The sequence below is a fragment of the Halyomorpha halys genome, unplaced genomic scaffold, assembly GCF_000696795.3.
Source record: "Halyomorpha halys isolate HHAL.00 unplaced genomic scaffold, Hhal_1.1 Scaffold165.1, whole genome shotgun sequence".
NCBI classification, from domain to species: domain Eukaryota; kingdom Metazoa; phylum Arthropoda; class Insecta; order Hemiptera; family Pentatomidae; genus Halyomorpha; species Halyomorpha halys.
This window is the reverse complement of record NW_027111427.1, coordinates 1,175,786-1,190,302: the sequence shown is the minus strand read 5'-3', so window position 1 is coordinate 1,190,302 and position 14,517 is coordinate 1,175,786. Positions and strand designations below refer to the sequence as shown.

Below are 14,517 nucleotides of genomic sequence, written 5' to 3'. Positions count from 1 at the left end.
ATAAATAAAGAATTTCAATCCCGTTCTTAACTAATAATGATGTCAAAATATGAAATCTATTTTTTTTTAAAGAGTTACAAGGTATTACGTTTTTCGATACTGTAAAATGTTAAGTACTTATAAACCTTTTTAGACTGATATATTATCAGTAAAAATCAATTTAAAACTCATGATTTTCTATCTTCGGTCCCCATTTATTCTGTCCATGAGTTTCATCCTTTATTTTAAAATTGGGCCTAATTGATTTCAATACTCTATAAACCAAATATTGCTGTTTAAGCTTAGTGCAGTATGTATAAATCTTGAGTAAGAATCAAACAAATTGTTAAACTTTATTAAGACTTCTTAATTAATAATTGGCGGAAATAAAAATAAAGCAAGATGAATAATTTTATGAAAAAAAATATAAACGTAAGAGCCAATTCAAAGTTCTATCCTCTTTAGCTGGAAATGGTTTGTACAAGTCTGTTCACAGCCAAAACTGTCTGGACCAGTAGGCCCCATCCAATTTGGCTCTGTCCAATTCTTAACTTTTATCCATTAACCAGCAACTTTCCTTTCCAACCAAATCGTCAAAGTTTCCAGACGAGTCCTGTAGAATTTAAGTACATTGTCAATCCGAAATTTAGTCCTACTTTGCTGTATGTTTTTAACACATTTGTATTAATTTTATTTCCTGATTAAAACATCGGCTTAAGTTTAATAGTTTTATTTCTTTTTTTTAAATATTTTGCGGAATTATTTAATTTTTTATCTTTAATTAGGAAAAATAATTGAACTATATCCAGTTTAAAATAAAATAATTCAAAAATATATATCTGAAATTATTTAGATATAAACTGGAAAATTATTTAAACTATATGTGATGCTGTAAAACTTATTAAAAAAAAATTTAGCATTTTTTTTTTGTTACGTTTAAAAATTGACAGTTGTCTCGACGGTCTCTCTATAACGGTAGAAATGTTAATAAAAAAAAAAAATGCATTTTTCATATTTTATATGTATCTACTTTTGAAAACAATACAAACATTTATGGTTTAAAAAATTAATTATGTTGGTTTTTAGTGGTTAAAGGTGTTTCACTCCAGAATTATCAATATTTGACCTCTCAAAATATTTATGTAAGGTTTCTATAGTTTTTCTGCGTTACGCTTTGACACTCCGTCTTGAATGTCTTTCGTTTTGACTTTTTGCATATTTTTATTCACAATTTTATCGTAGAAATCTGTATATAGGACTAAAAAACAAGAAGAGATTTAAATGTTCGTAAATAATCGTGTCACAACCTGTCTAGACATCATATTAGAGCCACGAAGTTCCAACTATAGTAAATTATAAAAGTTTCAAAATACTTAGTAAAACACATATTTCAATGCTAATGTGTCGGAACCACATTGAAATTATCGCTAATAGAGATTAATCACATATCCAGGACCCACTTAAGCAAGTTAAACTGAATTTGTTAAAAATTAGCAATATTAACATATCCAGTCCTTTGTCAACGATGAAAGAAGTTAAAATTTAATATAACTTAAAATATATATATATTAAGCAGTATAGGACTCCAATAACAGTCTTGACCGAAACATATATATTATATTCTTCTATTACAGTTACTTTTTTATTTGCTATTTACTCTTCAAATATGAATATGTTTTACTATCAACAATTTTTACTTCCAATTGCCTTTATATAGAAATATAGTGAAGAGAATAATTTTAAATAAGAATAATTCTCTTTATTATATTGCTATATAAAGGAATAATTATTATTACCATAGGGAATTCACATAATAAAACTGATTGTAACAACTCACTCACTGATTGATTACTGTTAATAAAAAAAAAACTTATGGGATCGGAATAATTAATTGTTATTTTTAAAAATTAAAAAAAAAATATTTTTAGGCTACAGCATGTACATACAGATTTGTTTGTTTGCGTTGGACTATTCTAATCATATAAATAAATTATCTTTTATGAGTTAATTAAATAGCATTAATTTATTCAATAATATAAAATAAATATGAAGAAAAACAAGAAATAAATACAGAATGCCATTTGCATTAGAGGATATTTTTGTAAAGAAAAACACTAACATTTTATTTATATTTGTTCTACGAGAGAAGAGAGAAGATGGGTCAGGAAAATAAAGAAGGGAATAGGAAATAGGGCCATGTTCTATTCATTCCAGTAGAATAGGATCATCCTCTTTGGAACTGGAAGCAAGGTCTTCATTAAGATTCTATGATGGATATAGGTGAACACAACAAGATTATTCATGAATTCACATGATTTTATCTAAGAATTTATGACTTTATACCTTCGGTGAATAATAAAGTGTGTCTGGATTTAACGATCGTTAGCAAAGGTTGTTTAATTATACTGGGATATCTTTGTCGTGGATTATATAAAATCATTATTTAGTACGAGTATTTCCTTTAACCAATCTTTATAATTAAAAATATATTCCTTTAAATTAAAAAAAAAATAACATATCACAGAAAACTAGTTCGGAGTTTAAAAAAAATGATAATTTGATAAATATTATCAATTACTAGAATTAGAGTTATATGTGTTCATTCATGCTGTATATATATAGGAAAAAATAATATAAAGAAATAATACGTAACGTATATAACAAGAAAAACCTGTTCACGAAAGTGAAAATACGACACTACTGTTAAACCAATAATACTATACTGGACGGAAACCACATACCTTTCCAGTCTGGAAGAATTACTAAGAATAGAACGAATAATCCTTAGAAGAATCTACAGCCCCAAAAAGATGTAAGAAGGATACAAGCCAAGACCCAACAAAGAAATCTACAAAGACACAAAAGACCTAGAAACAGAAATAAGGATCAGGAGACTAAATTCTACGGATATGTGGTAAGAATGGACCCGGAGAGACTATACAATGATATATTCGAAAAATCCGAGGATACAAAAGCTCAGGAGGATACATCAGATAGATGAAAGAGGAAACAGAAAGACTAGAAATAACCGACCAGGACTGTCTGGACGGAGAAAGATATAGGCAAAGACTGATGGAAATCAAGTTTCTTGTGAGAAAGAGAAATTCGAAAAAGGAGGGAAAAATATAAGGGAAAGAAAAACAAAAACAAGAGAGTTGCCGTCTCGTTAAAAAGAAAAAAATAAATAATACAATTTAAAAAATAAAATAAAGCAATATCGGGATTATAGGGATGGTTGGGGCTGGATTGGAATTGTGATAAGGGATTAAGTTGATGACTAAGGGTCTAAAATTTGAAAACATGGATGGGATAACAATGGACATATGGGATGTTGAGGTAATTGTGTATGGATTCCGTTTTTCCGGAAGTCCAAATTATTTTCATAATTATCTTGTAGATTTATAGTTTGTTTTCTATTATAATGTGAAATTATTTGTTTAGTTGTCTATCTGTCTCTTTTATCTTAAGAACACTACACTAAATGAATGTATGTAGTTTTACCCATATTTTCGTTTCTAAATATGACCATATATTTCAGATTACGAGTATTTTAATTATTTTAAGAGAACTGACAATGATTACTTTTACCGGTTGTCAAGAACAAAGTAAATTTAACAAATTTACGTAGTAAAACAGCATGATATTACTGTCACCAGTATGCTGCAATAACAGAAAAGTGTGACCATGTAAGTGGGACTTTTTGCTGTTTTTTGCGCCGTCAATTGTTATAAAAACTATACCCCACTTATTGTGAATAGTTTTTTTGTTACTTTCTTTTTATGTTTCTCTAAATGTGTTACCTCTTTTTGTTTTTATATCACTGATGACGAAACGTCAGTACGAATAAATATTTTTTTATTTATTAGTGTTTTTTTGCTGATCATCTTTTCCACTTATTAATCTACGGTCAATTATCTACACCTCATTATAAACTATATAATTTTGAAATCGTCCCATCTTACTGCAACACCCTAGATTATATTAATACTATTTACTGACAAAACTCCAATAAAATATAATATATCATTGTATACACAGCCCCAAAGCAATATACAAATAATCCTACCGCCGATAAGCAATTATTTATCACTAAGGAATGAAGGAGGAGCGAATGACAATTTCACTAAGTGTCGAAACGTGTCAATTATTGCCTGCGGGAGGAAGAGAGGCTCAGAGCTCTCTGCGTAGTCTAATTGAAATTAAACTGACTAAATACAATAGCTCAACCCCCACCTCTATCCTCGATCAATTTGAGCTAAGTGGTCCTAACTGTTTAATTATATTAAGCCACCAGGTCAGTTCAGTGCGCTCTGGTTTGTCTGTCTACAACTAGACCGACCTATTAGGAGGGAAAATTCAAACTGGGGTGGAAGTTAAGCGTGTCGAGTATCAAGTGTTCATAGGAACAAGGAAGTTCATATGAATTGATTCGATCATCTGAATTTGCCGCCATATTAGTTGATGTAGCTGAGAGCAATATATTTCGCATCAAATACTGTGTAATTCTCTGGAGGCAGTATGGACACGGAGATACTCAAAAGGAACAGTTATGCGAATTACCAATTTTTCTTTTTTTTCTTATTATTATTCTTACTTATTTATTTGTTTACAATTAATCACCTTGTGGAGGCCCCTTACCTCCAGTTGATATAATATAAAAGTGATATAACAATAAGAGTTTCACCAGAACGATCATCTCAATACAAAGATAAGTATTTCACTAAGACCTTCAAGGTAGAAAAAGGTAGTACTCATTATGTATTTATGTCTCTCCTTCACATAATGCTCATACTTCATGCCTATTTATGTTTTAGAGGGACTAGTTAACAAAAAATAAATAAAAAAAATTACCAACTTGTTTATTATGAGTAAACCCTGTGTAATACAATGGTACACCCGTACATGTCGCTACTGATTTTAGACTCGTCTGAGATCCAGATAAATAGGAAACAATATAATAACTTTATATCAATTATATTATTTCAAGAAAAAATTAAACTATTTTTTACCTCTTTAATTATTTATTGCAGCGAAAATTAGCAGTATAGACTTAATCTTGCTAGAAGAAACATGTATTAAAGATAACGTTATAAAAATCAAACGCTTGATGGATAATATGCGGATATCACGTTAAGAAATTTCGCTAAGTTATAGATAAGAAAAACTTATAATGTTATAATGAAAATTATATAAAATTGATAATTATATAAATATGGAAAGAGTGGTGAAAAAGAGTTGATTTTTTTAAAAATAAATTAATTAATTAAAAGCATAACTCTTTTAAATTGTTTTAATATTACATGATTGCAAATATAAGATAGTTATTAGAAGCTTTTATAAACAAAGCTTTGAATTTTCTCAAATAGCAGTAAATAACTAATCAGTCTGCATACCTTTATTCCTGGAGTCCCTTCAAAGAAAGAATGCTACAACACGCAGTTCACCTAGTCTTATTAACCCGATTTCTTTCAGCCAGTAGAACGGACTACATAGTCAGTCAGCGTCAATTAGTATGGATTTTGTTGGATGGGTTAGAACCATGTCGTAAAGTTACTGTTGATAAAGGTTGCAACTTTTTCTTTCAATCTTTCACGAGAGATATTTATACTGAGCAAGGATTAAATCATATCCAATCTTGACAAAGGCTAGTTCATAATACGAAACTAACAAAACGTATTCGGTACTAACAATCTAAATAATAACAAAACTGTACAAATAATACAAAACTGTACAAGTACTATTGTTGATGCATCTACCTTGTACAATGTGGAACCGCACTTAGTACACTGAGTTCAAGACTATGATGGTGTCATAAGCAGAATGGAGTCTTATTAGAGTAAATTCATCTTACGATTTGGTATACAACATCAGGCTGAGGAAATCTCAAATTAGTGATTGGACAAGATAAAATTTAAAAAAATGTATTGATCTAGTCCAGGACAGAAAGAAAAGCGGTGTTGAATTGAATAAAATGATACACCTAGAAATAAAATATAAGTCATTTGAATGGAATATGAATACATTTTATAACGATATAATAAACATTACACCCATGGCACACAACAGACAAAAGATGCAATAATAATAATCATATTACTCACCTTAAACAATATCCCAATTCCTAGATTCATGAACGGTTTAGTGAAGTCTATGACGCTTTCTCTGGCGTAGTTTATTGTCATTGAGGCAACAGCTAAATCCGCTCTCTGGAAATTCAATATCAAAACCATTTAAAACATATTTTAATTAATTAGTATATGTTGAAATATAGTTTATACATAATTACTTTATTATCTTAACTCTAAAACATTATTTTATACACGGGATTGGTCGACAAACGGCGACGACGTATATATACGATGTACGACTCCAATATGTCAAGAATATAACTACATTATGTCCATTATCTTGAGTTGAGACTGGAGATACTCATGAACTGCTTTGTAAGATTTGTCTTCGGATTTCTAAAACGCTCTCAAATCTCCCGTTGGTATACCGAGTTGAAGTGGCTCTATCCAACCTCCCGAAGGCAGTACCTCCTTGGTGTTTTCCTATTCCAAGTTTTTAAAATCAAAAACCTACCTATACACTTGATCTGCTCACTCTTCGTTCAGCCATCCACTCATTAAACATCAGATCCCAACCGATTGATTTATAAATGCCCTCCTATAGAACCCCATAGATCTTTAGTAAATCCTTCGTCATACTTGGAACCTCCTTCTGAAATTCTCTTCCCATCTCCATTCGCCAGACCTCATCCATTATTTCCATTGAACAACACTTATTCCTTCACATATTGTGTAACCAAACCTCCGCATCATTGTAATCAAATAAATAGGCATATATTGACTAATATTATAAGACTTACTTGCCAGGCAAAAATCTTAATGTATGAACCATGTATTTATTCTTAGGGAACATATGTCCCAGAATAAAATTATTTTTTCATTTCATTCATTATCCTAACCAGTTTTGAAGTAATATACTTGAATTTTAATGAGGAATTTATTTCAGTATAATCATTTAGTTTATACTTATCAAAATCGTAATTTTCGAGATATAAACGAACAAATTTATGAAGTATACCATTTTTAAATTTCCACTCCTTCTAAACCTAAACCAGTACCTCAGGGTAGTATCCTAGGTCCAATCCTATATACAGTTTTTACAGCTGACATTCCAACCCATCCTCATACTATTCTCACAACGTATGCCGATGACATATGTCTATTGTCAGTAAACAATGATCCTTAAATTGTATCCCAAACCCTGCTATCCCACATCACCACCCTTGAAGAATGGGGCCAAAACTGGAGGATTAAAATAAATTCCAATAAATCCCACTAAATTACATTTACCCTTCATCGTAAATCGATGATCTCTCGCCCCACAGTATCCTTAATAATACCCTACTTATTCCTGTCGAACAGATCCGTTACATAGGACATCTGGTCAAGCGACTGTCATGGAATCTTCATACAAGACTGAAAAGAAAGGAGACTGCTCGTCAATTCCGACTATTACAACATTTACTAGACAAATGTCTATTATAAGACCTATTTGGACATACGAAGTTGGGCTTTGGGGCTCAACTAAACCATCAAATTCTTCCCGAATCCAATTCCTACAGTCCGAAATCCTTAATGCTCCTTACATTGTCACGAATCAAGTCATCCACCAGGACCTCAATGTTTCATATGTTGCCGATTTGGCCAGAACCAGATACCAATCATTCCATGATAAACCCAACCACCCAAATCCACTTGCTTCTAATCTGGCTACTCCTTCATTACCTAATAATCCTCCTAGGCGTCTGAAAAGAAAATGGCCTCGCGATCTTCTCCTCTACAATTGTTATTGGAGTTCTATTACATGGGTAGATTCTCCACATGTTTGTATCATGTCACTATGTCACCTACAGCAAATTTACTTGTTGTATATATTTTTATACAGTTGTAAATAATAATAAATAAATTATAAAAAAAAAAGTTGTTAATGTTGCTGTCCTGTTTATATAAATAGTTTTTGATTCAATTGAGTTGAAACTTTTCAGGAGCAGTAGTGGATTTTAAATAAAAGTAGAAATATATAAGTAAACTAATAATACTAAAAATTAAGTTATAAGTTAAACCATATAAAAATTAATAACTATTTTCTATCTTCTACAACTATGATCGAAATTCCTTATACTAAATACCGAAGGGTACTTACTTTCTCTATCAGCTCGCGAACTATGCCATTCCATTGCTTGGTCTCCGGGTCATATACGCCATACTTGTGGTCCGGTACGAGGCGGATGGCGTATTGAAAGCCCACTTCAGTGGCGACCCACTTGAGGAGGTCGATGCAAAATCCCTCGTATCTGGCGTTGCCCGTCACGTTGCCTTCTCGGACCATCACGTAGGGTCGTTCCTGTCAATCACAACCAACGTCAATCATCAGTAACTAATCATAATCAACAGTTCAATGTTCGATTACAGCTGGTAGAGTTTCCTTGTACTATATGAGAATATTCGACCAGTATTAATCATATATGTGTTAATAAATATATTAGGAATATGAATAAAGAAATATATAAAAAGACTTTTAATTGATTCGAAAGTGTTTAAAAGAGGTTTATTATGTAGTCTTTTTGAGATGAAAATAATATAAATTCATTGACATCAATGGAATTAAATAAATGTATTGTATGAAATATAAAAAAGATTTATAAAGCTTTACATAAAAAAGATTAATTCATTGCAATTTAATCTTTGATTACCTCTACCATGTGAGAGAAGGAAAAAATCACACAGCCTTTGTGTCATAGACTCACAAGAAATATAAAGTGGGGATCATTTTAAAATTATATGAAAGGGAAAGATGCCGCATGGAAAGGGAGGTTGATCAATAACGAATTCCCAGTTGAGCGGTATGAGACAGGACAAATCTTTGGTGAGGTTCATACTTTATAGATATTATTAAGTCATAACTTTTTTTTTTACCGAGTCATCGCAAAAAATTACGTAGGTGTCATGCTTCTAATACATACTTCGACATTTTTTTGTTTATTTAATTTAACTATTTAACTACTGTTTTTTTAAATAAAAACTTTGTTGTCACATACTAAGTAATGTGAATTATTATAAAATGGCTTGATACACCTACACTGATTATCAGGAAATGAAAATGAAAAAAATGTTAGATACCGATAGGTTTGGGTGACTAAGGAATTTATAATGGAAGGATTGATGTCTTGTTCAGACGAAATTGAGGTCATTATGGATGATTTTATTTGTGACAAAGTAAGGAGCATTGAGGATTTTACGAAGGATTGTTGTAATAATTGGATATGACGTGCAGTTTTCTGTTTTGTTTGAAGATTCCAAGTGAGTGGTTCAGAAGCAGTCCTAGGTAGCGGATCTGTTCGACAAGGATTAGTGGAATATTACCGAAGGATGTAGAAAATATAAATTCGTTGTAGGGTTGGTTTTATTCCCGGCACAAAATATTGTAAATGGTGAATGTATAACAAATATATTCGAAGCAAGATGGCTTATGATTTTCCCCAATGCACGATTATAAATAAAAAGTTTAATTTATATTAAAAAAATTACTAATAATGAGTAAAATAATTAAATCAAAATCTCATTAACTCGTAATGTTCAATAGCATAAAAAAATAGTACATTGGTTGATGAATAACTTGAGGAAATGTCATGAGAAAGATGAACAGTAGTACATTCATCTAGCATGCTATCTTTGATTGTTTGATGAAAAGATTCCTTACGCAGCTCTTCTTCAGCTTTCTACTTGCCCTGTGTGGCATGTGTTAGAATATCCTAGTACTTTGTCATGAAAGCGTTTCTGGTGGACAATTTTGCGTTGGTTAACAATTCGTGAAATTCCGGGTATAAAGCTACGTTGCTTAGGTATCCAGGAAGTTTTGGGATTGTCCTGAATGTTTTTGGTTGAAGAATTTAAAGTTTGCTCGTAGGTTGAATGATTTTATATATACTATGTACATATGCTGAATAAGTAGTTTCAGTAAGTAAATGTGTATGTTCCATTTCCAACAAAGTGTTTTTAGTGTTGAATGTTTGAAAAGGGATAAATCTTTCTTGATATGTGAACCCTACATAATTATTACGTAAAATGTCAGACTACGATGGTGTAAAATGTTTTCTTTGGAGTCATGAATTTAGGTGTGAATGTGTGTCATGTATTTATATTATTTTTAAGTAAATATAATTTTCTTTATTTTGTAATTTAAATTATTTTGTTATTATTTACTTAGTTTTTATTTTATCGATTTATATTTTTATTCACAGATATCATGTTTGTATTTTTTTCTTTTAATTTTGTTAGCTTTGAATTCCTCTCGTATCCAATCCTTACAATCCAAAATCCTTCGTAAAATATTTAATGCTCCTCATTTTGTCACAAATAAAATCATATATCATATATTTATAACTTAATGTTCCATAAATAACCGATATACCCCGAACCAGATATCATTCCTTCCATTATAAAATCCCTAACCACGCAAACCCAATATTTTCTAATCTTACTTCCTCATCCATTCTTGACAATCCTCCGAGGAGCCTGAAAAGAAGATGGCCTCGAGAACTTCTAATATAAAACATTACTAGAGTGCTACCAATGGGTAGTTTCTCTACACGCCTGTATCACTCCATTACAAACTTACAACAAATTTACTAAATGTATTGTTATGTGTTATGTAAATCTCAATAAAGATATAAACAAATTTATTAGCATCATTGTTATCATTTGTTTTTCTTTTTTATATCTTTGGTTTACTACGCATATATACTTATATATCATAATAAAAACTTAGAAGGCTAATATTTATTCCTCTTTGTATTCCTAATTGTAGCAGCTTTTACTATTCAAGAAATCTATTATTGTACAATGAAAAGAATTTACAGAAAAAAAAAATTGGAATCTGATTATTTTCAAGTAAAACTTTCGCTTGAGATTGCTGCGCCATCTGCATATGTTATTGTTATAGTGTTAGAACTGTAAGGAATGTTGTGTATGTATGTAATGTAAAGCAGTAGAGCGAGCACTGGACCTTGGGGTACTCTTCCTGATATAGACTAAATAGAAAACAGCTCCGGCCGGGAATAAGAATATCTGTTGGGAGGAATGAGGTGAAGGTGATGAGTATACTATATAATAATAAATATTATATATTTTTATCCCTAATACTAAATTTCTCAAAAATTCAGTAATGTTTAAAAGTATACCAGATTCTGCATTTCAGTTAACAATATTTTGAATAAAACTAAATTTTTTAGATAAAAATTCCTTTTTTAAGTAAAATGAAATATTATTGACCATTGATAAAAACATCGTATCACTCAGACAACTAGATTTCGTTGATTTTTCATCGCTTATGTTTTACTCTATTTTTACATTCCAGATAACCTTAAATATTAAAACAATTGTTTTTTGGTTTTCCTTAATTAGAGGCATTTTATGACCGAACTTTTTTCTCACCTGTCAACGTTAAGTTTAATTTTTACATGATGATTACTAGCCCTAAATGGACCTCTCACATTCAGAACAATTGGTGGACGCTCAGATAGTAATATTAAGACATAAGACTGACCATGTAGGGGTATTATTTTATATTCTAAGAATAATAGGAATTATGCTAAGGCATAAGAAACTAAGTCGCCGACTGTTTGCAGATTAGTTCTTTATCGAATCTGGTCTATCCGAAGACAAGGGCATTGAAGAAGGATTGCAACCTCCTAAGCCGGCCGCATACCAAGCAGCTCGGGAACTGGGGGCATAAATATGTCTCCTCGTCTCCGAGTCTTATTAAAAATGTATGGGGTCTTTCCATCCGCTTAGCTGACAAATATCTTCTAAGTAGCTTGATATTTTCCTCTTTAACCGCATCCTTCTTTATTTTTTTGTCTATTTTTTATTTTATATGTATTACTAATATTCTTCTCAACGCAATAAATATAAAATATTGAGGTCTTTTATAAGTACTTATAATGAAACACACGACTCAAATCTTAAAATTTTCTAATTGGAAATGTGAACAATCACACTATGAACAGACTGCGATACATACCGAGGTTTTTTTTCCTTTCTAATTACTTCTGAAATAGAGAGATGGTTATTTAACCAACGGTTAAGGGTAAGGGAACCAAATTATTCTAACCAGAATGAGGGAGAGAAGAAGGTTTTCATTCCAGGCCAAATTCGAACCGGTGCCGTTGCACTTACGAGGCTGCTAAGTTAGCCGCTTCAATTCCTTAGTAGATGGATCATTTTCACAGGAAATGATTCCAACACCATTCGTAACATCCCTTTAATACTTTAAAATTGTAGTAGTTCTACTCCCAGCCGACAGTTAAAGGATCAGTGACCTAGAACTTGGGAAACCCAACTTCAACTCGAAGACTGAAGCCCAGGCTGCTACAGGACATTCTGTTATGAATCCTATATTTATTAATTCTATTATTCACAATACTTCTATTTTGCTTTTTTTTTTTTTTTTCTCTTCTTTCGTCTTTTTTTCAAATTAACTTTTTTGTTTATCATTAGAGGCCAATTTTATTTCTTAGATCTACAAATGTCTTTATTTTTTTTTTATTAATTTTACTTTTCTCTTTTATTGAAAAGCATTATTTTATTTATTTATTTTCTTTTAATTACAACATTATGTATAGTTAGGAGTGTCTTTTGTACGAGACTATACCCCCTATAATCAATTTAAAAAAATAAAATAAAATGTCATGGTTTTATCAATTATGTAAGGCCCACAAGACCGATCTTGTATTAAATAAATAAATAATAATAATAATAATAAAATAGTAGAAAATGTATGTTTTTTAAAATATAGTCATTCATCTAACTTACTTATAGTAGTTATATATTTAACAAAATTGACTTAAACCACTTGAGGTAGATTATATAAGTTAGTTATTTGTTTGACTTTACTGAAATAAAATGAAAATAGTTTGTTCTGGGACTAGGTCCGTTTAGAACAATTACAAAGGCAATTTAAATTTTATAATAATATTTATTGGCCATAAAACAGTGTGGCAACGCTTAATCATAACTTACATACAGAGAAAAAAATAGATTAATTAAAAAACTAACTGACTAAATAAAAACAAAAAAAAAAAGAGAATTACAAAATATTTGTACTATTACAATAATGGGTCAGATTGGTGAAGAAAATGGTTGTGAAATATAGGGGATTTAAACGAGGGAAGGGTTGGTGCATGACGTATGTTTGAGGGAATGGAGTTCCAGAGATATGCAGCTATTGTTGTTATCTTATTGTATTACATATTTAGACAATATATTAATAGACTGTACAAAATCTTATATTTATAATCAAATATTAAATTATAAATGCTGAAGAGTATGACGCACCATCCCCGAAACGTACAAAGAAAATGAATTAAGCACCATTGTGTTTTAATTTGTGATCTGATGACAAGATAGGAAGTTAAAAGATTGTATTCCATAACTGAACTAGTCGGGAAATGAATATTTGTAATAATGTTCATTAACATAAGAATTGTTATATAATTATACTTTAAATTTAATCACACAAACCTTTCCCAGGTTTATAGGTTGTACTTTATATAAGTGCCACTAAACACTATTATAAACAAAGATTTCGTTCCTAGGGTTATTCAATTTAGTAATTTCAGTTCCGTTTAACATAATAATACAGAATACTAAAGTAGGCAGTTTTCCTTGTTTTAGGTTCGTAAAAGAGTTTCCATCATTCTGGAGGACGCGTATATTAAATTTTGCCGAAATATTCCTCCAAGCATTCTAACAGATCAAAGCTCTTTCGGTCTGGTGGTTGTATTAAGTTAACGTAACTGGGCGTATGTATTTAATCTGTGATGTGTGGATTAAACCATCTCTGCTGTTTTCTAAAAAGATAATTTAACTTCAAAACTCATTTAAAACACTTCAAACTTTTAATTCGTTACTAGATATGAGCTAGCTATTCACTTTGAATAGTACAAGGTTGCAACCTAAAGTCAGGGATGTTAGTAAAATATTGATACTTTTAAAGAAATATATCGATAATTTTATTCAACAATTTTAATTCGATATATTGATATATTTGACTACTTAAAACTGATATCAAGAAAAAAACAGACAAAAATAAAATAAAAAATACCTGAGAAATGTTGGTTTAATGATTTCGCACAGTTTAATAATTTATAGTCTGTCGATAGATCATTTATTCTGGTCAGTAGAATATATCAATGACCTAATTGTCAATAGAGCACTTGTATATTAAGTCTGGCATATGGGTTCCATGTTAGTCTAACGTCAGACAGAATCTACGGCGGAATATTAGTTTTTCAATATTATCTTGTGCTATTCTGCCTAATTTATCTAAACATATTAAAGATCTAAATTAAATTACTTAACCAGGAAACTGTTATTTAAAAACTAATATTTGTCTAATAATTGATATAATGTCAATAATTGTTTACGTTTACCAAAATAAAAAAGTAAATATTTATGAAATTATTTATTA

General features: G+C 30.5%; 1 protein-coding gene across 5 annotated transcripts in view; it reads right to left on the bottom strand.

Moving 5' to 3' along the window:
* LOC106678871 (glutamate receptor ionotropic, kainate 2) overlaps positions 1-14,517 on the bottom strand; it is a 676,475-nt gene that overhangs the window by 68,095 nt on the left and 593,863 nt on the right. For all 5 annotated transcript variants that reach the window (XM_067049421.1, XM_067049419.1, XM_067049423.1 and 2 more), the window contains 2 exons: positions 8,191-8,391; positions 6,081-6,185 (listed from right to left, as the gene is read on the bottom strand). In XM_067049421.1, the coding sequence (XP_066905522.1) occupies positions 6,081-6,185; positions 8,191-8,391 (306 nt within the window). The remainder of the gene's footprint in view (positions 1-6,080; positions 6,186-8,190; positions 8,392-14,517) is intronic.